This window comes from Halichoerus grypus, chromosome 1, assembly GCF_964656455.1.
Source record: "Halichoerus grypus chromosome 1, mHalGry1.hap1.1, whole genome shotgun sequence".
In the NCBI taxonomy this organism is placed as follows: domain Eukaryota; kingdom Metazoa; phylum Chordata; class Mammalia; order Carnivora; family Phocidae; genus Halichoerus; species Halichoerus grypus.
In genome coordinates this window covers 71,005,902-71,033,290 of record NC_135712.1, presented here as the reverse complement: position 1 = coordinate 71,033,290, position 27,389 = coordinate 71,005,902, and the positions used below count along the sequence as shown (strand labels likewise).

Here is a 27,389-nt window from a genome sequence, read left to right as displayed (position 1 = left end):
TCAAGGGTGATGAGACATCAAGGTAGCAAGTTACTCTCAAATGGCTCAGGAAAAACAGTTTCTGATTGCTTCAGGCTTTAGAAAATATAGGAAAAGCAGAGAATAAAAAAGGATTTGAGAATGACAAAGTAGGCAAAGAATATTCAGCATACATGTGGGAGTTTCATAGGGAAAAAAAACCAAAACAATGCATATAGAACAAATACTAACAGTGTATAAACAAGAAAACTGTCCTGAAATTTAAAAAAAATCAAACTACATATCAAAAAGACATTCTGTTTACCTAAGGTGATAACCAGCACTGAGAAAAATTCTCATAAAATTATTGGGATTAAAAGAAAAACACACACACACCCTGCCCTCCAACCCCCGCCTCCCCCCCCCCCCCCCCCAAAAGCCCCGCAGCCTCTCTGCTCTCCTCCTCTGCCTGGCTCCATTCCCCTGGGATCCCCTCACTCCCAGGACTGGTCTGTCCTGTTCCATCTGTTCAGGACGACATTGAAACTAAAAACAAATTGAGAACAAACCAAAAATTGTATGCAAGTTTTTACTTTCTATCACTTGTTTTTAACTTCACAAATAACAAAAATCTCAAAATAAAAAAGTAAAGAAAAAAAAATTCAGTGGAATTCCAGGCCAAAAAAAAATGCCCTTTAAAGGAAAGAAAATGAGGTAGTCATTAGAACTTCAGCAGTGGCTCATGGGAAACACTGTAGTCAGCATACTCAATCAAAGAAAGAAACTGAATCAAATAGACTTTCATATATAAAGGGTGCAGTCAAATGTATAAACAGATTGATATTCAGGTCACTCTGAGAAGAAAGAACAAACTTCAGACACCCAAAATGTTGGGAGAGATACTGACCTAAGGACTGGTGCTAACAATTAATTTAGTTGTAAGTAGGAGAATATATAATATGAAAAGACTGTATGCTCTGACAATTTGGATGAAGTACAATTATCAGAAAATGGGGAAAATTTGAAGATCCTATGAAAATAGTATAAGCTTTCTAATTGCTTTAAAGTTTAAACTGGATATAAAAGGATAATACTTCAGTTTGACTCTGTGGAGATTGCTCATGGTGAAGGGGGCAAAAACCAAACAAAAGATTACCATTAGAACAGAAGAATAAACCTTCCTAATTTTATATTTATATATTTGTCTTTGAAAGTATATAAATTTATTTAAAATATTTTATTAAATATTTGAATATTTTTATGAAATATTAAACATGTTTAAAATAATTTAATACATTTATAAATATAGTTATAAAATATAAATTTAGTTTTTATATATACGTATATATTTATATAATTCCTTGTTTTAGGAATTTAATATGTATTTTTAAGTTTAGGAAGGCTTGTCCTTTCGTGTTTGTGTACGTGTAAACAAATAGACTGCACAGCGAGAGTGTGTTGTAGTTACTATTTCATAACTACTCCAAAGCTTAGTGGATTAAAACAGTAACCATTTTATGGATTCTGTAGATTAGGAATTCAGTCATGACTTTGGATGGTCTTTGTGGCGTAGACTGAGGTCACTTAATAGGATTCAGCTGGTGGATGAGGGTCCAAAATGGCTTTACTCCCCTTGTCTTGTGCTTTGGTGATACTGGCTAAAAGTTGGGGCTCAGAACACCATCATGGGACCTCTGCAGCATGGTGCTTTGAGGATTATCAGACTTATTCCATGGTTATCTGACTAACCCCAAAACAAGCATCCCTAAAGAAACAGGCAAAAATGGGGCGCCTGGGTGGCTCAGTTGGTTAAGCGACTGCCTTCGGCTCAGGTCATGATCCTGGAGTCCCTGGATCGAGTCCCGCATCGGGCTCCCTGCTCAGCAGGGAGCCTGCTTCTCCCTCTGACCCTCCCCCCTCTCATGTGCTCTCTCTCTCTCTCTCTCTCTCATTCTCTCTGTCTCAAATAAATAAATAAAATCTTTAAAAAAAAAAAAAAAGAAACAGGCAAAAGTTTCATGGCCTCTTTTAATCTAACTTTGAAAATCACATATAATCATTTCTACCATGTTCATTTGCGTGTGAGTCAAAGGCCAGCCAGAATTCAAGGAGAGGGTGATTAGACTCCACCTCTTGATGGGGGAATGTCAAGGTCACGTAGTACAAGAACATGTGGGATGCAAGCACATGTCTTGGGAAAATATACTCTGACACAACTATTGATACAGAAGGCTTGCCATATATATAAATAAAGTATAAAATAGTATGAATAGAACTGAGATCAAACAACTTCAGTTATATCAAAAGTTACTTAATTGTTCAAAGAAAACAATTTTCAGATTTGCTGATAAAGCAGAATCTAACTCTACAGTATTTTTTCCTAACAAAGAGATAAAGGCTAAGTGCAAAAGAACTATATAGCTATTAAAAAAGAATGAGAGGGATGCCTGGGTGGCTCAGTTCGTTAAGTGGCTGCCTTCGGCTCGGGTCATGATCCGGAGGTCCTGGGATCGTGCCCCGCGTCGGGCTCCCTGCTCAGCGGGGAGCCTGCTTCTCCCTCCCCCTCTGCCTGCCGCTCTGCCTACTTGTGCTCTCTCTCTATCTCTCTGTCAAAAATAAATAAATAAAATCTTTTAAAAAAAAAAAAAATGAGAGATGTCTACATATGCTACCATACAGTGTCCTTACTATTACTGTTAGTAAAACTATTACTATACTTTCTGTTAAGTAAAATAAGCATGTCGGAAGAAATGTGTAGGTTACTGTTTAGAAAGGAGCAATGCGTGTATATATATATGTATATATATGTGTGAATATGTAATATATACATAATTATATATTACATATATATTAAAATAACACAGAATAAGTATGTGTAAATACATTTACATATGCATGTGTATCTGCTTCTATTATTAAAAACGGAAGAATAGGGGCGCCTGGGTGGCTCAGTCATTAAGCGTCTGCCTTCGGCTCAGGTCATGATCCCAGGGTCCTGGGATCGAGTCCCACGTCGGGCTCCCTGCTCAACGGGAAGCCTGCTTCTGCCTCTCCCACTCCCCCTGCTTGTGTTCCTGCTCTCTCAAATAAATAAATAAAATCTTTAAAAAAATAAATAAAATCTTTAAAAAATGGAAGAATAAACCTTTATTTTTTTTTTATTTTTTTATTTTTTTAGAAGAGGGAAGTGGAGGCGGGTGGAGGGCCAGAGGGAGAGGGAGCGAGAGAATCTTAAGCAGGCTCCACACTCAGCGTTGTGAGATCATGACCCAAGCCAAAATCAAGAGTTGGATGCCCAACCAACTGAGCCACCCAGGTGCCCCTGGAAGAAAAAAACTTTCTTTAAATGTTTATAATAAATATTTAAAAAGCCTTTCTTTAAATGTTTATAATAATCCTTTCTTAAAATATTTATATATAGTGACCAGGACAGAGTAGGGTAGGAGAGAGGGCTAGAAGTTAAACTTTATCTTTAATATCCTTGTTTTACAGATACAACCTTGGAACTATTTTACCTACCTATTAAAAACAATGAAAAATTTAAAAAGCAACCCCTAAAAATTGAAGGTGAAACTAAATAAGAACAAATGAACCTAAATGTATATCCAGTTGGCAACATTAACACCTAGGGAGGAACTACTCAGAGTCACTTTAAAATAGCCATTAAACTGTATATATATATCTCTCTATTAGACCATGCTCTAAGTAAGATAAAAAGAAGTAGGGAAAGTAATTAGCTGTTTTCAGTAATGATGTCATGGTCTTAGTTGTTGGTGGTGTTATTTTAAAGCTGTTGTGAATGTAATAGTGGATACAATTTTAAGTCACCATGCAGAACTCTGTTATTCCCAGTGTCTTAAGAACTAGAATTTGTCTTATGCAAGAAAGCACATACAGATATGATTGAATAGATTAATTAAAAATCTAACAGTCTTAATTTTTAATTAGAAGAACCAGTTTAGGGGCGTCTGACTGGCTCAGTCAGAGAAGCATACCACTCTTGATCCAGGGGTCGTGAGTTCAAGCCCCACGTTGGGTGTAGAAATTAAATAAATAAAACTTTTTAAAAAGAAGAAGAACCAGTATAAACTCAAAGTTCACTTTATATTTTTATTTACATCTCCATCCATCAGTCTGCCTGTATCTTAGCTGTGTCTACGCAAATAAGGTTTGCCATGAGTTGTTAATTGTTGAATTGTAATGGATACATTATATTGTCTACTAACGTTTATATTTTAAATTTTCTATTATATTTTTAAAGGACAATAAGATAACATTTTATTACATATTAATATGAGAGCTTTTAAATGTTTTTGAGTTTTTTGATAAATTGTTGCTTCAGTTAATCTTAGTACCCATAAAACAAACTTGGTCACTATGGTGAAAGGAAGAATAACTCCACAATAATCACGCTTACTCTTACTCTGTCTTCTTAAACTATACAAACTCCCAAGCAAGGGATTTGCTCTTGATATAAGACTGGTTTTATAAGAAAATCTGATGAGCTCTAACCTAATTTCTGTAAAATAATTTGTTTATTATAAATAGAGAAGAAGGTATAAAAGTGTGTAAGTGTATAATTGCAATATATTTGAAAAAGTGCCTAAGGTTTTAATAGATTTGGTAGTTTTTATGATATAGTCTAAAATAGTTCATCTTCAAAATCATACCTGTTTTTATATAAAAACGTTCTTAAAATGTTTATTCAAATTGCTTTGTGTCTTATTTTGGCATTTTGAAAATTTATAAATTACAAAATGAATTGAAGTAAATTTAATTTATTAATTTTTAAGGCATATTTTTGCTGTATTAAAGGCAGTAAACAAAGCATCTATTACAAATCATTACAGGATTGTTCTTTTTAAGTATAAAAATCAGAATAAATTATGAGTTTTAGTTTTTAAAATTTACAGTTAAATTAGATAGTAATATGAGATTGATACTGGTATTTGATGCATGACAGTTGTCTTTTAATTGATTAAATGTGATATGAACTTTAAAATAGCATATGAGAAAGTTCTCATTCAGCCAATTCTAACTTATGGTACATTTAGAAAATTGTTAATTTTTTTTTGAAGTTTGCATTTTGGCCAAAATCTTATATAGGTTACTCTGTTAAGGTTCTAACCACATTTAATCAAAAAAAGACAGCTAACATATTTAATACTTTATTTTCAAGTAACTTATTTTAGAATGTAAAGTATAAATTTTATTTTTTTTCCCATCAGAATACAGTCGTTTTGAAGCCAAAATACATGACTTACGGGAGCAGATGATGAATAGTAGCATTAGTTCAGGATCAGGTTCTCTTCGAACTAGCCAGAAGCGATCCCTCTATGTCAGGTAAATTTTTTTACTTCTAATTATGGCAGTCCTTATTTATGCATGCAAAGTCCTTCACATTTTTTACTATGACTGAGTTAGTTTTACTATAGAAAAATACATTGCAGGGGCTCCTGCCTGGCTCAGTCGGTGGAGTATGCAACTCTTGATCTTGGGGTTGTGAGTTTGAGCCCCATATTGGGTGTAGAGATTATTTAAAAATAAAATATTATAAAAAAAGAAAGAAAACTATATTGCATACCAAGGAAACATTATTTTATGATTGATTTCCTGAGTGTGTCTTTCAAGAGTTGGAATGTTATTGTAATTGTATTAATGAAAGTTATACAACCTCTTGAATAATAATGAGTGACTATACTGTAGCTTGGTATGTCACAACATCCAACACTTACTTTTCTTAATATTCTTCATAATAAAATGTTCTCTGAGTAACATTTAATTATTACAGCAATTTCCATGATAGCAAAGAGAGCATATGTAAATAATGGCTTAAAATGTGAATAGCCTCAGTAAAGGACACAGATTCAGGAAATTTCTACATGTATTTTTTGAATACTTGGGAGAAGACAAGCTTGTTATTTTTCTATAATTGATTAATGTGATAGAATAAATCTAATAATAGTAAATAGATACCATTAGTATATAAACTGTTCTTTTTTATTTTACTGGCTAATAGGACTTAATACAGATGACATATTTGTATTCTGTATACTTTTTTTTAGCAGAGCTTTTACTCAGCACTTTATTATACTATTATTTTATTTTAACTTTAATAGATGATTACAGGTAATCTCTACCATTCTTCATTATTTTTCAGTCCTTCTGATGCTATTGGGGAACATTTCCTAGTATGTTTTATTTATTCTTCTGATGAGAGATTATATATGTTAAGTAAAATTAGCAAGTATCCCGTACATGTTTGCATATGTGTATAAAAACATTTATACAAACAAGCGTGTACTCTGTACTTGTTTACATATGATATGACTTATTCTCTCAAATAATTTTATTCTGTGATACATTTTTCTCACTTTCTTCACTTGTTCTTTTCCTACCCCTTTCGTTCCTTCTGCCCTACCAATGATCTGGGAATCCTTAGTGTATCAGATTTTTCTTTCCTTCCACTAATTCTTGCAATATTTATTAAATTTTTCTGTTCTGGAGTCCTTAAAGTATTTTATGTGATATTGATATCCACAGAAAAAGGAATAACATTTCTGTTTATACTCTTTTTTCACTTTCTTCTTTTTCTAATTTTAGTATAATTAGGTGTCATCTTTAATAAGTGATCATTAAAAACTTACAAAAGCATAAAAATCAAAACATTAGGTTATATTTGTTTTAGGTACATTTAATGAATCATCTTTCCTTTTTGTTATTTTTTAAAGAAGTAAATATTTTTACAAGTTATATATTATCAAAAAACTTAATGAAAAATAACTGTCACCTCCCAACAATCCCCAATTTCATTCTCTAAAAATAATCATCTCCATTTTCTTAGCAAACTCCCTTGCCTTTCCTTCCACATATACTGCTGTTTTCTAGTTTACCAACTTTGGACATTATGGACTTATTGTCATAGTAGATAACAACTTTCTCTTTCATATCAAATCATTCTGCCTCTTCCTCTATCACTCAAATATAGTGCCATCACTGTTAATAAAATTAATAGCATTTAGAGTTATGTGACTATGTAGTTATCTGTCATTACTCACTCAAGTAGTATATTATGACCATGCTTCCTTTCTCTTGCAACCCTTCATTTTTCCTGGGCATAATAATTGTGTCATTTTTATTTGCTTAATTGTCCATGTACTTACTATTAAATATCTTTCTTTATCTTACATAACTCTAGAGTTTTTCACATGATGAAACATGTGGTTGCACATATGATCTTACCACTTCAGATTTTTTCCATCTTTTTTTTTTTCTTTTTTTTGAGAGAGAGAGAGAGAGGAGATGCGTGTGTGAGCCAGGGCACAGAGAGAGGCAGAGGGATAGAGAGAATCTTAAGCAGGCTCCTTGCCTAGTGTGGAGCCTGACATGGGGCTTGATCTCATGACCCTGAGATCACGAGCTGAGCTGAAATTAAAAGTGCGATGCTGAACCAACTGAGCCACCCAGGCACCTCAGTTTTTTCCATCTTTCTGCTCCAGTTGGACTAGTTGCTCTGTAGACTTGCTGTGTAGTTCTCACATGGGACCTGCCTTTGCCACTGCCTTTTAGCTCTCTGCTGTGTCAGAGTCTGGTTTTGAGATGGCACCTTTCTTTCTCAACTGACTTTTATTTTACCAAAGCACATTCTTCAATAAATTCTTGAGGAAAGGGTGTGTGGGGGATACTTTTTGAATCTTAGCATGTCTGAAAATGACTTTATTTTGCCTTCTCCTTCATTGAGAATTTGGGGTGTGGAAGAGGGTATAATATCCTATTTTATTTTCTGAGAGCCCCTTCTTATTTAATTGATCCTTGTTTTGTCATCCTCTTTTTATCTCATAGACATAATATCTTCTCATGTCTCTCTAATATTTTCTTCTGCTTCTCACATTCTCTGCTTTCTCTGTATTTCTTTTTCCTAGTTTACTTGTTTTCTTGTATTTTGTATATGAGGCGATCTTTAAATATTTAGTGATCCTTATGAATAGAGAATGAAGCTAGCAGATTTAACTAGAAAATAATTATCTTTGTTCATTGCCGTCTCCCACCCCAGGTCATTCTTTTCTTTGGGGTCATTAAATATCTCTAGAAAAGAATCCTTAATCCCTTGCCTGCAGTATTAAACCCCAAGTTGCTAGAATTTCAGTTTTCAGTGTGCAGATTCCTTTTTAATCTATCTGTTTTTAGGGGCACCTGGGTGGTTCAGTTGGTTAAGCCTGGGCCTTTGGCTCAAGTCATGATCTCCAAGTCCTGGGATTGAGCCCCGAATCAGGCTACCTGCTCAGCAGGAAGTCTGCTTCTCTTTCTCTCTCTCTCTCCCTCTGCCCCTCCCACCACTCGTTTTCTCTCTATTTCAAATAAATAAAATCTTTTAAAAAAAAAAATCTGTTTTTAGCCTCCCCACCAAGTTCCAAAGTACAGAGCTTCTCAGATTCAATTTCTTTAGAAACTAAACCTCTTGTCTTCTATGGGTTTGGGAACAAGAGAAGGAGTCTGGAGGGTCTAAGTGCTATATGAAGTGTTTCTACCAGTTCTTCTGTTTTCACTGCTTTAACTTACCTCTGCCTAGCTGGATTCTGTACACTTCTACTTCCTGAGCATTTCTAGAGTCTTGTGGAGTAAATTATTTCAATACCTCTCTCTTCACACACCCCATTTAAGCTTTCTCTAATCTGCAGCAATGAATAGTTCTACCCTAAGATCCAGCAATAGCACTACTAGGTATTTACCCAAAGAATACAAAAATACTAATTCAAAGGGATACATGCCCCCCCCCCATGTTTATAGCAGCATTATCTACATTAGACAAATTAGGGAAACAGCCCAAGTGTCCATCAACTGATGAATAGAAAATGAAGGGGGTGTGTGTGTGTGTGTGTGTGTGTATAATGGGATATTACTCATCCATAAAAAACGTTTTGCTTTGACTTTTGCAACAACGTGGATGGAGCTAGAGAATATTATGCTAAGTGAAATACGTAAGTCAGAGAAAGACAAATGCCATATGATTTCACTCATATATGGAATTCAAGAAATAAGTGAACATGGGGGTGGGGAAGAGGGAGAAAGGCAAACCAAGAAACAGACTCTTAACTACAGAGAACAAACTGATGGTTACCAGAGGGGAGGTGGGTGGGAGGTTGGGTTAAATAGGTGATGGGGATTAAGGAGTGTACTTGTGATGAGTATGGGTGTTGTATGGAAGTGTTGAATCACCATATTGTACACCTGAAACTAATATTACACTGTATATTAACTAACTGGAACTTAAATAAAAACTTTAAAAAAAGATAGGTTTAAAAAGTTGGTTAACACTCGGGGTACCTGGGTGGGCTCAGTTGGTTAGGCATCTGCCTTCAGCTCAGGTCATGATCCCGGAGTCCTGGGATCGAGCCCTGCGTCAGACTCCCTTCTTGGTGGGGAGCCTTCTTCTCCCTCTCCCTGTGCTGCTCCCTCTTGCTTGTGCTCTCTCACTCTTGATCTCTCTCAAATAAATAAATAAAATCTTAAAAAAAAAAAAAAAGTTGGTTAACACAAAAAGGAATATGATTTGTATCCTAATTTCCAGTTGCCAAATTAGAACCAAAAAATGAATAAATTGTATTATAAATGTAATTGCTAGGATTCTTTCCTTAAGAGAACTACTTTGGATAAGAATTTAAATATTGTACATTAAGTAATAGAACACAATTTTTCTTTTTATCAAATTTTAAAAGATTAACATTTTGCAATTATTATATTAATACAGTATTTTTTCCAAAATATTTGGCAGCAAAGTCATCTGTACTTAGTTTTCATCATTGTTACTGACTCTGAAAATTCTATTGACTCTAGCTTTGTGAACAAATGGAAGGAATAATTAACTGACAAAATAATCACTCTGTTAATCCATTCTTATAGTCCACAACTAATGACTCAAATCTGTCAGGGAGTTTGTTTTACCCAGTTTGTATAGCCAAAATAAAGAGAAGAGTGCCTCTTAATATTTACTCTTTGTTTATTAATTTAGAGTAACTCTCTAGGTTTGTCTTCATTTTAGAATTCAATATGGCTTGCCATTGGATTATACTAAAAGCATTTTTTAAAATTTCTCATTCAGTATTGAGAGAAATAAGGTAGTATACCTAATTTTAAAAATTTACTGTAAGTCAATTTTGCTATTTCTTTTTTGTCTCTTTGTCTTTCTGTATATAGTGCAAATTCTTGAGCTTGGCATTACTTTGCCTACTGTGGTATGTTGTTTATTTATCTGGATTATATACACTTTCAGAATCCTATGTTAACTTAATATTGGTAATATAACAAATATGGTGGGGGGCACCTAGGTGGCTCAGTCAGTTGAGCATCCGACTTCTGGTTTCAGTTCAGGTGATGATCTCAAAGGTTGTGAGATGGAGCCCTCGTTGGGCTCCTCACTCAGCAGGGAGTCTGCCTGAAGATTCTCACACACTCTCTATCGCTCTAAAATATAAATAAATCTTTAAAACAAACAACAAAAACACCAAATAAACGTGCACTTTTTTCTTCTTAATCTAGAGCCCTTTTTGATTATGACAAGACTAAAGACAGTGGCCTTCCCAGTCAGGGATTAAACTTCAAATTTGGAGATATCCTCCATGTTATTAATGCTTCTGATGATGAATGGTGGCAAGCCAGACAGGTTACACCAGATGGGGAGAGTGACGAAGTTGGGGTAATTCCCAGTAAACGCAGGTAAGTATAAGTCCATTACAGTCTTACCACTTGAAAGTAGGGCAACATAGACAAATAATTGTTGATTTTTTAAATTATTTTACTGAGGATGATTTTATGCTTAGTTTTCCATATTTTTCACAGTCATTTAATTTTGTTCACCTTATATTATAACCAGTGACATAATTAAAGAATATGATGCCTCCAAAGAGAAATCTCTCTAAAGCTCCTACTTAGTTGCTCAGAACAAAATAAATGTATTTAAATAACTTTGCTGTGTATCTATACCATTGGAGGGAAAAAGATTTAAAAGCCTCTGTGCTTTCTCCATGTAGGTGGCAATGAAACCTACTAAGTACTTTCAGGATTTTTGATTGTGTGAATTGCCTCCTTTAGACTTAAAAATTGGAAGTGTAAATAAAAAATTTTAGAAGTATCTGGTATTTACTTCACATCTCTTTTCTTGCTTAATTTAGAAGTATTGGTGCATTCACTGGTCTTTCCTCTTTGCTTTTAACCATTTATTATAGTGATGCATACTTACTATCTACTGGCAAAAGTGGTTAAGTGGAGATAGTCTTTAAACAGGATGATCCCAGCGTAAAGAACCCTCTCTAGGTCTATGAAATACTGCTGAATGTCCCTACTTTTGTGGGAAAGCTATTAAAATGTCAGTTCATAATTCTCCCCAAATAACTTATTTGTGAGGTCCAATTCGTGCAAATCATTGCCTGAAAGTCTTTTTAAGTTTTAAGGTAGCCAACAAAAATCGTTAATGAGACATTAATGTTTATTCTAGCTGGTTAATTCACTTCAGGTCAAGCTTATGATGTAATATTTATTTTAAGAGTCTATAATTGATAAGCATGCCAAATCATATACCTATTTATAGACCTCTACCTATATGTATTTATATTACTGTTTATAGAAGTTGAAGAGTAGGAATATTAAGGTATTACCAAGATTTGTAGTTATGGCTTTGGGATTTATGACTGTTCTTGGCTAGATCCATGTATTTAACAAGATCCAACTATTTGGCTAGATCGTATATTTGGTAGCAACTCCTCTTTTAGCAATGCAGCCCTCAGCATAACTTTTTTCCTGGAATAGAACGTAGTCTACTTTAAATTCAGAAATGCTTCCTCTGTCTCTGTGCCTCATTGAGTCAGTAGAAACCTCACATCTTAAATATCAGAGTCAGAGTTCCTAAAAATTGTCTTATCCTTTGGCACCTCCTATCTTGCATAGGCTTTATGTGTGCCTGCAACAGATGAGAAATACACTGACTTTGGTGGAAAAAGATTCTTTTCATTTTGTATAAAAATTCTGTAAAGTTGGTTTTTAAGTCAGAAGTGCTGCAAGAGACTTAAGACCTCTCTAAATTTCCAAATTCATAAATAAAATTATAGAATATAATTTTTCTTCCATAAGCTACATATGAAACCACAGCTAATTATGCCATCTCATTCTTGAATGTATTCAAAACTTGTATTTTCTTAAATAGAACTATCTCTTTCTTAGACCTCTTTACTTCTAATAGCACAAGGAATTGTAGTTACTATAGTTCTCAGCTCTTATTCAGGAACAGTATTTACAAATAAACACAATTTAAGTCACTCAGCTACTTAGTGAACAAGGTAACGATGAGAAAACAAAGCCATTTTGAGTTGTAAACGTTTACTCACTAAATGTTAGTTTTGCAGTGCCCTCAGTAAGTGCCTAGGCAAAATTACAAATTAGTTAACATGTTGTGGACTCTCTCATCATGTCATGGATTGTTCTAGAATAGTAAAAACGAGTTTTAAGTCCATGACTGCTAAGGTTCTTCTGTACCCTCAGTAAAACTGTATCGCTAGGTAATGAAGAAAATGCATTTATTCATAGACTATTTTGGTAAGTTTTTCTGCTATATACTAACATAATTGCTATGTTGAAATTAAGGATAAAAAGCTTAATTGACATGAAATTTTACAAAGTTCATATTGGTATTACAATCTACATGAAACATTTGTTCTGATGTAGTTTTGTTGGCTTACTTATTTTGAATAGTTAACACTTTAACATGGTTCAAAAATCAGAAGATCTAAAAGCTATACAGGCTTCCTCTTAACCTTGTACTCCTGGCACCCTTTTCATTTTTAGAGGGATAACTGAGGTTACCAGGTCTTGTATATCCTTCCACAGATACTTTAAAGCTCTTTAAAACTCTTTTTGTATACTATAATTGGTTACTTCATGTATTTACACAAATCTATCACTGGAGTTAAATTCGATTTTTGTATTTCCCATTTTTTAATGAAAATTTCAGAGCTACAGAAAATTAAGTACAAGAAGAAGAATAGTACAAGGAACACCCACATATCCTTCACCTACTTTCACCAATTGTTAACATTTTGCCCTGTTTGCTTTCTCTCTCTTATGCTTGATTTTTAGCATATATGTATGCCCCATGCTAAGCTAATATTGAAACAACAATAACAAAAGAAACAAAATCCAGAAAATTGCAAAACTCAGAAGTGGTTCCTCATAATAATTTCAGTATAATTATGGAATGTGAGTGCATCTATAAGTACACATGTACTGTATTTTGATACTTCGCAAGTGGTTTTGTTTGGTAATGAGACCTGTATTTCATTTTCAGAAATTATAATTTTGGGATACAAACCTAGACAGTTACTGAAGGTTTTAGAATATAAAAATGCCCCATACTAGAGTTATCAGTTCTGATGATTTCTAATTAGACCCTTAGATATTTTGGTATACTTTAAAAATAGCATTCTGTACTTTGACAGAGTTGAGAAGAAAGAACGAGCCCGGTTAAAAACAGTGAAATTTAATTCTAAAACAAGAGGAGATAAAGGGGTGAGTATATGAAATGTCTTTTTCTAGATATTAATAGTTGAGAATAATGGGCTTTTTCATAATTCTTGCTGGAACTACACTATTAAAATTAGAAGGATCTTGCCGTAAGAGTTAACTATCAACAGCTCTTGCCGTGATGCTTTGTAATAGTAGATGCTGAAGTAAGTAATTTATTAAATTAAAGCATTCATTTTATAAACCTTTCCAGATTATCAAAACTGTCATTTGATATATTCTTAACAACATACTTTGGTGAGGTTATTTTTACAAGTGAAATAAATTCAGCCTTCCTTCAGATGTCCAGTTAGAAACTTGTATTAATCATGATAGCTAATTTAATAATGCATCTTCTCAGAAAATATGCCCAGAATATTATTAACTAGGTCATAATGTGAGTTTTTATTTCCCTCCTTCATGCCTAATATAATTTATTAAGAGAATCCATGCTTTAAATATTTGAATCAATATGAATTTTTATTTTGAGGGAATAAAGAAAGGGACAGTAGAGGACGAGTTTATATAAAGACGGTCAAGAAATACTTCTGAATTCTTTCATATATAATTTTAAACATGTTTTTGTTTTCATTTTAAGTTCTGCTTGAATCTAATGGATGCCAGTAGATGAAAGAGATACTGCAGGCTTTGTCCTGTGCTGTGTGTATAATTAATACAATGGGGTATTGTAGTAATAGCCTGAAGAAATAAACTGAACACATATGTTGCTTTGAAATACTATTCATAGGAATGTTTTATATTTGTTTTTTTAATCTAAAGCAAAAGTTTTATACATCTTTTGATCATATTTCAAATGAATGTGGAAAGTTAACTCAGCAAATTAATTAATCCTATCATCTGTGCTTCTCTGATAGCACTAAGCACTCAAACTTAAAGGCTTAAAATATAAGATAAGCAATATCCTCGATCAAAGAAATTAAATCTAAGTAAATTGTATAATGTATTCAATTATTTTAGAAATGATAATTTCCTTTAAAATTGCAGCTTTCAGAAAATAAAAAATTACGTAGTGTGACCTGAAGCAATATTTAAAAGAGAAATTTGGGGGAGGGAAAAAATCCCAAGTAACAGGATTTGAAATCTATACAATGCTTTTTGTGCTTGTTTTATACATGTCCTTAAAAATAACTTAGTAAAATACATAAAATACACTGTCAGTGTATTGAAAATGAGGTTGCATGTTATAACTTTTCTTTCATACTGTAAGAAGTTAACTGAATTAACGACATATTTAAATCTTAGTCTTGTGTGTTGACTGTAACCAACCTTATACACAGTCACTGTGTCCTAACACAGCACCAGAAGAATGCATGATACTGAGTGGGGTAAAAATACGCTTGCCATTGATGCAGAACTGCATTTCTTTCTGCACTACCATCTCCCATTCTGAGTTCCTCTTTTCCTTTCCTTACATGGTGGTTTATGGACTTATTTCCACTGCAGACTTGTAACATTTCAGTTTCTCATTAACATTTTTAACATTCATTTAGCTATTTTGACATACCGCATATAGAAATTTTATACTTTATATATATATCATGATTTTGTGATATTTTATCAGTTCTTATATTTATTACACTATCTCTCTTGCAATATAGCATTCATAAACAAGTAACTAGAGTATTTTGTATTGAAAATGTAGACAATCCAAAGGTAGTATATTTCTTCAGTTTTGTGTTTTCCCTACACATATTTATCTTCTTTGCTTTGTGCTATTTTCACTTTTAATAAATTCTTCATCTGGAGGACATTAAATGTAATAAAATTAATTCTTTTCTTAACTAACAGGCATTTCTTTCTGTCCTATATTATGATATCTTTATGATATCTCATTTTGGCTAATTGCAAAGATATCAAAAATCAAAACATTTTAAACTTCATGTTTCTTTTGGTTGTTTGCTGTGAAACTGACTCTGGCCACTATATATGCAGTAGGAGGGATAAATACCTTTTATTAAAAACATAGCAGTTTTATTATATACCAGAAAAATTATTACTAAATTCATTGATGATTTTCATGAAGAAGATTTAGTCCTTCCCTAAATTAGATTATCGTAAATTTTTCTCTATTGAAACTTAAGTTTTCTTCATTTCTCTTCTCTAAAATTTGTATCCAAGCAAAGATTTTTATTTAAATAATGCTACTTGACAGTTATAAGTCCAAATTTCTTGACAGTATTTTTCTCATCAACTTAATTTTTAACTTCTGCTTAGCGTTATCAGAGCCTTCAAATTTTAGGATTGAAATCAAGACAATCTGTTGGACTAACGAACTATGAATTTATTAATCCTGAATTATTGATATGAAAAGGTAAAAATAAAAGTTTAATCTTGTTTTTGTGTTAAGATTCCCACCAAAACAAATCCTTTCAAATAATAGAGTTTGACCAAAAATTACTTAATCTGCCTCAGCACCTTAATTGCCTGGCATCACATGCTTAAAAATACAAGCATGCCAAAACATACTTCCTGGTGTGGATATACTTCAAAATAATGATAGCATTTTATGACATTGGTTTAAACTCAAGAAAAGTCAGAACAGATTTTTTATCCTTTATATTGTTCCTGCTTCAAAAAGTAATAATTCCTAGTGTCATTGGTAGGTCAGGCCATTTCCTTCAAGACATGGATGTCTGTGACAGAAATTACAAAAGAAGTTATCCCTCTTTAATAACATCACCTTTCTTTATACAGCATAGTTTTAAATCTGTGAAGGCACAAATGGGACATTGAAAAAGGGAAAAAATCTGTTTCCAACATCTGTGTAGTAAGGGACATCAGATCAGCTGTGCAGCTCCTCCATAGCAGTTCTGTATAACTGTTAGAATCTTCAATGCCTTTTTGGCTTCTAGAAACACCTAACTTTTCATTCCCTGTTCAAGATATGGTGCCAATGAATTAAATCTGGTTCCAGTTTATTTATACTTTTAAAAATAGATAAATATAGTAGAGCTTAAAGACAAATAAACCAGTTAGGATGGCATTCAAGTTGGCCAGGAGAGCTATTGACTCTTCTTTCTTGGTGGGATAGCATCGATAAATCTTTTGCTGGATTCTGTGTGCTTGATGGACCCCTCTTAGTTTTCTTCTCATTTTCTGATTCATACTATAAGCATTTAGTTATCTTTTTTCTCTTAAAAAAAAAAAAAAAATTGGTTCATTGTTTTTAAATATTCAGCACTAGCAACTTTCTCAGTTGTTTTGGTTTTCCTTTTTTTTTTTAAGATTTTTTACTTATTTGTCAGCACAAGCAGGGGGAGTGGCAGGCAGAGGGAGAGGGAGAAGCAGGCTCCCCCCTGAGCAGGGAGCCCGAGGTGGTACTCGATCCCAGGACCCTGGGATCATGACCTGAGCCGAAGGCAGTCGTTTAACCGACTGAGCCACCCAGGCGCCCTTGGTTTTTTTTTAATAGTGACTTTTTGTTTATTGGAGCCACAAAAGGGGGAGGGAGGGAATATGCTCAAGTCAGAGGAAAATGAAGATTATTACCTACTGCATAAAAAATACTTAAATAGCCTAGAATAACAATTTAAAATAACTTCTATAGAGCACTTCATACCTGGGAATCTTCTAGAAAAATATGGATTGATAACAGATATTAGCTGGTTTGTACTATAGTAGTAGCTAATTTGAGTTACTCTTCAAGTAGCACTTACTCCTTATTTCTAGGTATTTTTTTTAATCAGGTAGCACTTATTCCTTATTTCTAGGTATTACTGAATTACACTAAATTTTTAAATATTTTAAGTTGAGAAATGTTAGAGGAGTTAATACAAAGTTAGAAATTCACTTTGTGATTAATAAAATTCATATACAAACTGCACACTGTGGTCACAAGAGTCAGCTTCCACAGAGCTGCTAGGCTGGGCCTTTGTACACACAGATAGTAGACATCCCTTTGTTTTGCCCCTCCTTCTCTTCTTCAGCAGTCATTCAATGACAAGCGTAAAAAGAACCTCTTTTCCCGAAAATTCCCCTTCTACAAGAACAAGGACCAGAGTGAGCAGGAAACAAGTGATGCTGACCGTAAGTATGTGGATCCAGTGGTCAACTGAAAATAAATGTAGAGGGACCTACTGCCCTGCAGTTGGTTGTTACCATGGAGACAGTTTCAAGAGCTGCAACAGGTTACCAACTGTCTTAACCAGGAGCAACTTAACAGACATAAATTAATTTGCATACCAATCTTAACTTTTTCTGGCACCTTAGGAATTCTTAATTTAAAGTTAACAGTATTTTTAAGTTATGTGTTTAAAATAGAATTATTTGATGTAAGGGTTCTTAGAAGAAACACTTAAAATGCTTTCAAAGACTATTTTAAAGGAAAATTAGATACCTGAGAAGCTACTTAATGATTTCTAGGTATAGCATTGACAATCTTGGATACAAATCTTCTGGAATCATTCCATTTTATCCTATGTCTTCAGGACCTGTAGACAATCTGAATTTTACTTTTAAAATAACAGGAAATAATACCAAATTTTGCTTCTCTACCCTAAATCAGCCTCTAAGCTAGAACTTTGATTCCTTTAGTACATTACATTCAGCTGCTAGCTTATTTCAAACTTTCAGAAATCTACAAAAATTCTCTAAAATATGTACACCTGTAATGGTCTTGGAACTGTCTCTTATTGTAGCACCAATTTTATGCATTACTGACAACTATTTTCTTTGATTATCTTTTTATTGCTTGCTCTCTGGGAACTACTCTCTACAGGAGATCCCTGACGACATGGGATCAAAAGGCCTGAGTAAGTGATCAAAATACTCCCAAGTTATTTTTTAACCTCCATCTACAGACCTACCTTTTTCAGATACATTTTGAGATTCATGGTAGCGCCTTTCTGGCATGAGGAGGTATATGATTTAGATTGCTTTTAGACTTTTCATATTAATAATGTGCTTGGGATTTTTATTTCTATAATACATACCTTTTGTTTTTCTAATGCTCCATTTTTCACATGTCATTTGAAAAACTGCTCATAATTACGTTTTCCTTTTTGTAGTTTTTATGGCAATTACTTTTGCTAGGGATTTTTTTAAACTTTTTAACATAGTACTACCTGCCTACATTATTAGAATGTAGAAAATAATCTTGCAGTTTTATGTCCACCGGGTTTTTTGTTAAAACAAGTTAAAATCACTTTGATTCTCTGTTAGAAAAGCATTGCTATAATGTGAAACTAAAATATAATGAATCTTAAGTTAATAGAAAAGAATTGTGGACCTCAAATTCAAGTAGCAGTTGATGTAGGGGGATGGAAATTATAGATCTCTTTTTCAAGGAGGTTGTAAATTACTTAAAGAATTACAAGAAATATTTTCCTTTGTTTTTCCTTTAACCAAGATGTCAGTGGTTTTGGGTTTGTCTTGTTCTTTTTTAATTTTCTAACTAGTACTTAATCTTCATATGAAACTTGGTACAGTCTGGTATATAGGAGTCATTCAGTAAATGTTAGAGTGAATGGATGAAACAAGTCATTTTTTAGCAAACAAAATTTTAAATTTAGGTATTCTCAAATTGATTATATATGAAAGTTTACCGAATATTACTAAGTAATTTTAGGTGACAGCGACTCATAGAAGTAATCTCTTAGGCAAAAGTTTTTTCCTGGATAGTTCTTTCTATTTGGATTATTAAGCATATTGAAAACTTACTTTTTGTAATTCATTGGTCATTCAGGATATAACCAATATCGGGGCACTTGGGTGATTCAGTCGATTAAGCATCCAACTCTTGATCTCAGCTTGGGTCTTGATCTCAGGGTCATAAGTTCAGGCCCCACATTGGGCTCCATGTCCAGCATGTTAAAGAAAAAAAAAAAATATATATATATATATGTACATATAAAACCAATATCTTTTAACTTTCTAAGATCTACATTAATAAACATTATATTTCATAGAAGGTTTTTTCCTTGATTTATGCTAACTTTATACTGGAATTTTAATCTAAATATAGGTACTTTTATTTCAACCTTAACGATTAAAGGTTTGTATTAGATTGGAGGCAGTATGCTTTATATGTAATTATTTCTATATAGACACACTTGGTTATTTTTGCCTGTGCCTTTTTATGATTCAGCAAGAGCCACAAATTTACTATTACTGGTGGTACCTTTTTTTAATCTTTTACCTTTGGGGAAAATAATCAGTGAAAATCTTTAAAACTGGAAAATATTTCCATAGATTCTTAATGCTATAGAATTTATTTTGAGAATGATGTGTTTCAGAGGTGGTATGATTCAGCATAAAAAAACTCACAGATTTTTATTATCTGCTAAATCATTATAGAGACCTGTGGAAAACTCATTGGAAAGAAACTAAATGGACAATTTGTTTACTATATTGATATTGTTATGATGGATGATAATTACACCTTGGCCACATCTTATTTCCATCTCTCATTTTGACAATTGGGATTTGAGAAGAGAAACAAATGAAAAATAGTAACTGATTATCAGACAGTGTCCTTTAGAAAAGGATTTAATTTTCTGGACAGAGACTTAAGATCCCTTGAATGATGGGTTTTGTGCTTCATCTCACAGGAACTAAGATAATTTATTCACCTGGTAACTTGATGATCAAATGAGGGAGACAGGAAGATACCAGTAAAAATTCTAAACCTGGATAAAACAGATGACTAACAGTTGACAAGGTGCCAGTTATTATACAACAGAAAATGCTGGGAAAAGGGTGGTCAGGGACTTTATTCGTAGCCTCAGTAATCTATATTCTAAAGTTCCAAATACAGGAAATAAACTAAGCAGAATCCTGTGAGATTTTAATAGAAAGAAATAAGTGTGACTCATAGGTATTCATCAAGCCTTGTTGAAACAGGACTCATGAAGGAACTGAGAAGAAAAGGCATAAATTATTTCAGAGAAACAAACCTGATGAAGAAATGGAATAACACTGAATATCAAGAAAGATGTACATCTACGTGTAATTTCATATAACCTGTGAAAAATAGGGTATTTAATTGAAGAGGAGAGAAACAAAAGTGTGATACCCTGAACACTTTTCATAGACATGAACTCAGTGATTCTACAAAAGAGAGTCAAATAAATCATTGATTTGCCCTGTTGAGAGTAGAGGAAACAATGAGAGAATTTGCCTTTCCAATCCTAATTTTGACTAACAACTAACTAGAATATGATGGAAGTGTGAGAGAATGCAAGTAAATCATCATAGCTTGTGAAAAGCTAGAAATAGAAACGTGTACAACTTGTATATCTTAAGGCAACTTTGAAAAAGGTGAAAAGGAAAAATGTAAGATTCCTTTAACAGAGACTAAAAAGAAATAAGTTCAGGAGGGGCTGTGTAAGGTGCTCAGAAGTGAAATCATGATATACAGTTTCAGACGAGGTTTGTACCTATAGCTCAATTTTTACAGCTTTCCATTTTGTAGAACACCTCAAAAACTCTGTCAGGCACATAAGAAAGAGATACGTAATGGGAAGCCTTTCTTCTCATCTCAAGGACTTATAGAAACAAAGTTGTGTGGAGTTCTTAGATGCCAAAACCAGACTTATTTTTATTTGTATAAAGAATAAGTATAAGAGTAGTACTATTGCTTAAGATTGGTGATGTGTAGGTAGTAGTTAGGGAGAGCAAAGAAAAGGCATATGATACCTTCTCAGGAAGAAATGTTTGATTAGAAAGGGGAGACTTGGTTAGATTTGAAGTGGCTGTGGTCATCAAACATCATAAACAAAATCAAAATTAAAACTTAAAGAATATACCATGTATGTCAAAGGGATAATATCTTTACGAATTTCTAACAGATCAGTAAGAAACAGACTAATTCTTCATTCAATAACTGAACAAAGGATGTGAGAAGAATGCTCAAAAGATAACAAATGAAATGAGTATATAAAATACTTAATGTCCCCAGTAAGCAGTAAACAAAATGATAATTTCTACCCATCATCTTGACAGACATTTCTTTTAAAGGAGAACCCAGTGGTAGAGTTGTATGAAATGACTAGTTTTAATATATTAACATTATGCATATCTGGAAAAGTGTATCTTTTGACCTACTAATTCCTCTTCAAGGAATTATCCTAAGTATGTAGTCAGAGATAGAGATAAAGGTTTATATATCAGGAAGTTTATTTTAATTTTATTGAGAAATTACAGTCAAAAAAATTTGAAACCATCCTAAAATGTCTTTATATTTGGGAAGTGGTTAATGAAGTATGATTTATCCGTATTTTGTAATATCATATAACCATTGAAAATCATATTAAAACATGACATGGGAAAATGCTCATAATATAAATGAAAAAAAAGAATATGAAACTGCATATATCATCTAAGACTTGTAAATAAACATATATTTAGGGCTATTTTGAATAGTGTTGCTTTGAACATTCTTCCACATGTCTTTTGGTCAACATATATATGTCTTTCTGTTGGGGAAATACCTGGGAAAGGAATTGCTGGGTCATACATACATACATCTGTGGGGCTTTAGTAGTTACTGCCAAATAGTTTTCCATAGTGGTTGTACCAATTTCGCCACCCTCAGTAGTATATGAGTTCCAGTTACTCCTTACCTTCTCTGTGTTTGGCGTATCTGTTTTTGGGTTTTTTTCATTATAGCCATTCTGGTGGGTGGTAGAGATACCTGTTGTGGCTTTATTTTGCATTTCGCTGATAAGTAATTACAGGGGGAAATTACAGGGAAAACTTGAACACCTTTTTATATGTTTACTGGATATTTGAATACCTTTTTTGGTGAAGTTTCTTAAAAAATGTATTTTAATTATCAAGAAGAAAGCATTTTACCTTTCTAATAAATATTCCCACGTAGTGATGATGTTATTCCAAGGGCCGTGCTTTGAATAGCAGAATTTTATTGTAGAGTTACATATAAGGATACGTGAAAGAACTTGAAGAATTTGATTGCATAACAGCTATCGGTAATCTTAGAGAACTTGAGATGAGTAGGAGAAATCCCCAGAAAAGACAGAAGAGATTTGTAGTAGCTTTAACTTTTTACTATATAACATGCCAAATATATTCAATAGTAGAAAAATAGTAAATTAAAGCCTGCAAGTATTCATTTACCCAACTCCTGTAATTGTCAACTCATGGTTAATTTTGTCTCTTCTGTACTCCCACTTACTCTCCCCCTTCACTCCATTGCAGTAACTAATGTTTCTCTCTTTTATGTATTAGAGATTGTAGAGTACAATACTAATCCTAATACAGATTTATAAGAATTTTTTTTTATGTGTCGTTCCTACTTTGGGGAATGAATTTTAAGGAAATAGGACAAGAGATTAAAAAGTTGTATAAATGAAGACATTCCTAATTATTGATGTTGGTGGAGAACAATTTAAAGCAAAGTAAAATGTCTGAGTAATAAGTAGTAAGGTAAATTATGATTTATCAGTTCAATAGAATATTATGCAACAATTTAAAATGATTATTTCGAAGTACATGTAACATGGGAAGAAATTTTTAAATACAGACTTTTAAAAAACATCATTTTACATGTGCTTGTCATATGTTATTCAGTCTTACAATTTTTAATGTCCCTGCTATATTTAAAATATTTATAATCATAATTAAGAAAGTTATATCCTTACACCTGAAACTAATCCAACATTGTATGTTAACTATACTGCAATTTTAAAAAAGGAAGAAAGAAAATTATATCTTGTCTTTGCAGGTTAGAATAACAGATTTATTTTTCACCATGACAGCAGTTCAAGAACTATTATCTTCATTTGAAATCTTACATTCTACCATTCTCAGAACTTTTCAGTAGTGCATCTTGATTTTAGGAGACTCTGTGGGTGGTATGGTACAGCAGATATTTCTCCTCAAGCTGTTTTCTTACCCCTTAAAATTTTTTTTCGTTTGCCTCACATAAGAAATTTAGATTTCTCTTTCTCCTGTGGAAAATTTTGTTTTTTAGTTTTTATAATTTATTTTATTTTATTTACTCTCTGGAGATACTTATTGAGAGAACATTCAAGATTACATTTACATGGGAAGAGTACCTGGTGTTTATGGAACAATCAAGTTATGAAATGGGGTCACTTTCAAGGAGAGACCAGGCAATTTGCAAGTAGATGTATTTGCTTTATCTTTTTTGTTTTGCAAAGCAGCCATTGTCAATTTTATCAAAACAGAGCTTCTCAGAAATACTAGTCTATTTTAAAATACAGTCCCACCTTCTAGAATTCCCTTCTATTTGACTTTTTTTTTTGGAACATATGCATCTATGACATCTAAAATGTTTTATCTGTATGATCTCAGAGACCTGGATTTTCATTTCTCTTCAGGAACAAGAAAGAAGCTGAACTAAAAGCAAGATCACTTATTTTTTTAAGATATCCCTTCATTAAAATGGGCATCTGTTTGCTCAAATATAACTTGTCTCTTTTGTTGGTCATTACTGTTTCATAAATTAAATGGTGCCAACTGCATTTTCTCTTTTTGGGTTCTATGTCTACATTTGGACTAATTTAGGATCACTTTGCCCTCTTTGTCATATTCTACTTGATTATTTTCCGTAGATTTTGTTCATAAACTGTGTTGTACAGAAATGGAGCATTGTCCTTAATTACATGATTTCTTTTCTTCCTAATTCATATTTGGGGAAAAAATTTTTTCAAAGAAAATCAAAAATGCTTTTTAAAAATTCTTTGAGTATGTGTATTTATATCTCAACATTTTGTAATGTCGCCTTGTGTTTATTTTGATAATTTGCTTTTTTAAACTCATGACACTGTGTTTTCTTTATTTTTTCCATTGTCCTGCAATTTCAGAGCATATAACTTCTAATGCCAGCGATAGTGAAAGTAGTTACCGTAAGTGTTTTAAGTTACTTTTCTTTTGTAATCACAAGTAATATATATCCTTTGGGAGTTTTTTGTCTTAGTGATATATTCTAAAAACTGAATATCAGATGCTTAGCATTTTAAAATCAGAGAGAGCCAAGTAAAATTCTGAATTGAAAAATAAAGTCATACTATGTACAAAAGTTAACAAAGTTCCAAAATTTTAATAAAACTCTAAAATCCTCTTTACAAACAGTGCTCTTTGTGTACATAGTACGTGTGTGTGTGTGTGTGTGTCTTTTACAAGAAAATATCTAGTTAAATGAGGGGTAAACTTGCATTTTGTCATTTTCTTTAGTAAATCTGTTTTTAATATGAGCATTAAAATGTTTTTCAAGGGGCGCCTGGGTGGCTCAGATGGTTTAGCATCTACCTTAGGCTCAGGTCATGATCCCAGGCTCCTGGCTCAGCAGGGAGCCTGCTTCTCCCTCTCCCGCTGCCTCTCCCCCTGCTCATGCTCTCTCTCTGTATCTCTCTGTCTCATATGAATAAATAAAATCTTCAAAACAAAATTTTTTTTAATAAAATGTTTTTCAGTAATGCTAAATTACAGTTAGCTTTATTTCCTTTTTTATTCTTTGTCACCAATAATGATCTAGATCAAGTTATTGTTTACTACCAGCTCCTGGTGAACCTAAACGATGAAGGAAAAATTTCCAGCAGTTGCTCATACAATACTGATTTCCTTTTTGGTGTCCTTATGTTACATTTTTGCTCTTGTTAAGTGAACTATACAAGCATCTGGAGTTTTTTAATAGATTTGGACATGGGGGGAGTACATGAATATTATCAGTTGTGGTTCCTTAAAAATTAAAATTGCTTTTCTAACTTTTTTTTTACTGCTGTCTAATATGAAAGTAATCTTGATTACTACAGATGAGTATGGCTGCTCAAAAGGTCCATCCTGTTAACATCAGTCTCTGATATTTTTCATGTTGACAATATATACTTTTAACCCTCATTCGATTGGTTGTTATTTTTTGCATAATAGTTACATAATGATTTTCTTTTTTTGGTGTGGGAATGTGATTTCTTGTTAGTGTTTTATTAACATATAATCAGAACTCACCATAGAGTAGTTGAGTAACTTTCTAGACTTAAAAAAAAAAAAAAAAAAAAGAGGTAATGAAAGTATATACTGTCTGTCTCACCATTTGCATGAATTGTTAGGTGTGGAATATTCAAATTGCATGTTTTTGCTAATATGTAAACCCTGTTTTACGTACAATATTTTTAAAAGCAGCTTGTTAGGTATGTTTTTTATATATTATGACAATAAAACAGTAAAATACACTTTTAAAGCAGGAAAGAACACTTTTAAAGCAATGAAATACACTTTTAAAGCTAATATATGAGTTTAAAAGATCTACAGCTGCATACGTATGATATAAACCAGTGCCATATTTAGTGAAAAAATTGTTATAGAATCTTGATAATCAAGGAGAAAATCCTCAAATATGTTATCCAACATTGATTGTTTTCATTGAACCACTTGAAGTAACAGTCCTTCCTAGTTTGTTCTCTATACGTGTGTGTGTGTGTGTGTGTGTGTGTGTGTGTGTGAAGAACTGAATTTTTAAGTCTTTCAGTTCCTTTCGCTGAGTCAAGATACAATTTGTAGAGTTTTTTATTGACGATATTTTAAGCTCTAAACCTTTAACTTAATCTTAGAGGATTTAACTTCTAAAGTGCTTTCAAGTCAAAGCAAAATATATCTTATTTCATTTGCTATCTATGTGATTCATAGTTGGAGTGGGAAGGGAAGGATTTAATTTTATCCAAAGCTTTTTTTTTTTTTTTTTGAAGCTCTAATTGGCTTTATTAAGCAATTAATGAATTGTGCAGCATCCCATTCCAGCAAGTAGAAGGGAGCAGCACCCTTATCTAAAGCTTTTTAAATTCATTGTAAATATTATTTTTTTAATTGAATAAATGAATTATTAGAGCAATTAGTGAATTTTTTTCATCAGTGAAATAGTGACAACAGTTTTACCTTTACATAACAATTTTTTATTATAGTTATAATTATAAAAATGTATATATATCCTGTTAAATATTACATCTGGTGGGACAGAAACATCAGCATATTCTTAATAACAGTAAATTACATAAATACTCACATATGTAGAACTTTTCATTAAAGTACTTATCTTTAAGAGACTTAATAGTTCTTAGCTTCTAAGTAAAAATTAGTATCACATACATGACGTCACAAATGAAGATTTTAAATAGATCTAATGGTAATTTAAAACACAGGATAACAGAAAGGTAGTTGTTAAATAGCACATTTATATTGTTTTTACATTTATCAAACTTATCCTTATGACTTCATAATTTGCTACCTTTTTAACTTAATCTTGCCATAAATAAAGTACCTTTTTCTACATCTTTGCTATTTTCTGAGGAAAGTCCTAGCAATTTATATGTTATGTATGAAGAATTAAATTAGCATTAGTTACCTTAATAGATTTTCTCATCTGTATTTTGACTAATAGGTGGTCAAGAAGAATATGTCTTGTCTTATGAGCCAGTGAATCAACAAGAAGGTTTGTGAAGCCTATTGATGTTTTATAATCTTCTAGAAAAATATACTTCTTAGTTTAGAAAATAGGTCTAAATTCTACCTCAAAATAATGTTTTATGAGAATTTTGTTATATTTTTTTCTGTAAGTATATATACAGAAATTTGCTATATGTATTTTATGAAACATGGTTTAGTTCACAGTATGTTGAAATCTAGTCATTTTATATTGTTTTATAATGCTGTTTTATTTCCTAAGCAACTTATTTCTAGTGCTCATGGTAGTGTCACTGTCCTTCAGTGACCCTTGTTCAAAATTTTGGAAACATCTTTGATCTTTCTGTTTTTCATCTCCCTTGTCCAGTTTCTAGGCCCTATTTATCTTCTCTCATATCTTCCTTATTTATAATCTTCTTTTCATCCTTCCTACCATAATGTTAATTCTGGTTCTTACTATCAATCTCCCTGTTTCTAACATGATC

At 32.6% G+C, this 27,389-nt stretch overlaps 1 protein-coding gene across 25 annotated transcripts in view; it reads left to right on the top strand.

Annotated features, from left to right (window-relative positions):
* The window catches only part of DLG1 (discs large MAGUK scaffold protein 1), a 254,420-nt gene that overhangs the window by 206,051 nt on the left and 20,980 nt on the right, over positions 1–27,389 (top strand). For 8 of the 25 annotated variants that reach the window (XM_078067560.1, XM_078067591.1, XM_078067559.1 and 5 more), the window contains 7 exons: positions 5,187–5,301; positions 10,495–10,671; positions 13,443–13,512; positions 17,454–17,553; positions 24,315–24,356; positions 25,245–25,283; positions 26,882–26,932. In XM_078067560.1, coding sequence (XP_077923686.1) covers positions 5,187–5,301; positions 10,495–10,671; positions 13,443–13,512; positions 17,454–17,553; positions 24,315–24,356; positions 25,245–25,283; positions 26,882–26,932 — 594 coding nt within the window. Of the gene's footprint in view, positions 1–5,186; positions 5,302–10,494; positions 10,672–13,442; positions 13,513–17,453; positions 17,554–18,244; positions 18,279–24,314; positions 24,357–25,244; positions 25,284–26,881; positions 26,933–27,389 lie in introns of all 25 variants that reach the window. The other 17 variants (XM_078067609.1, XM_078067588.1, XM_078067629.1 and 14 more) reach the window with 9 other exon arrangements.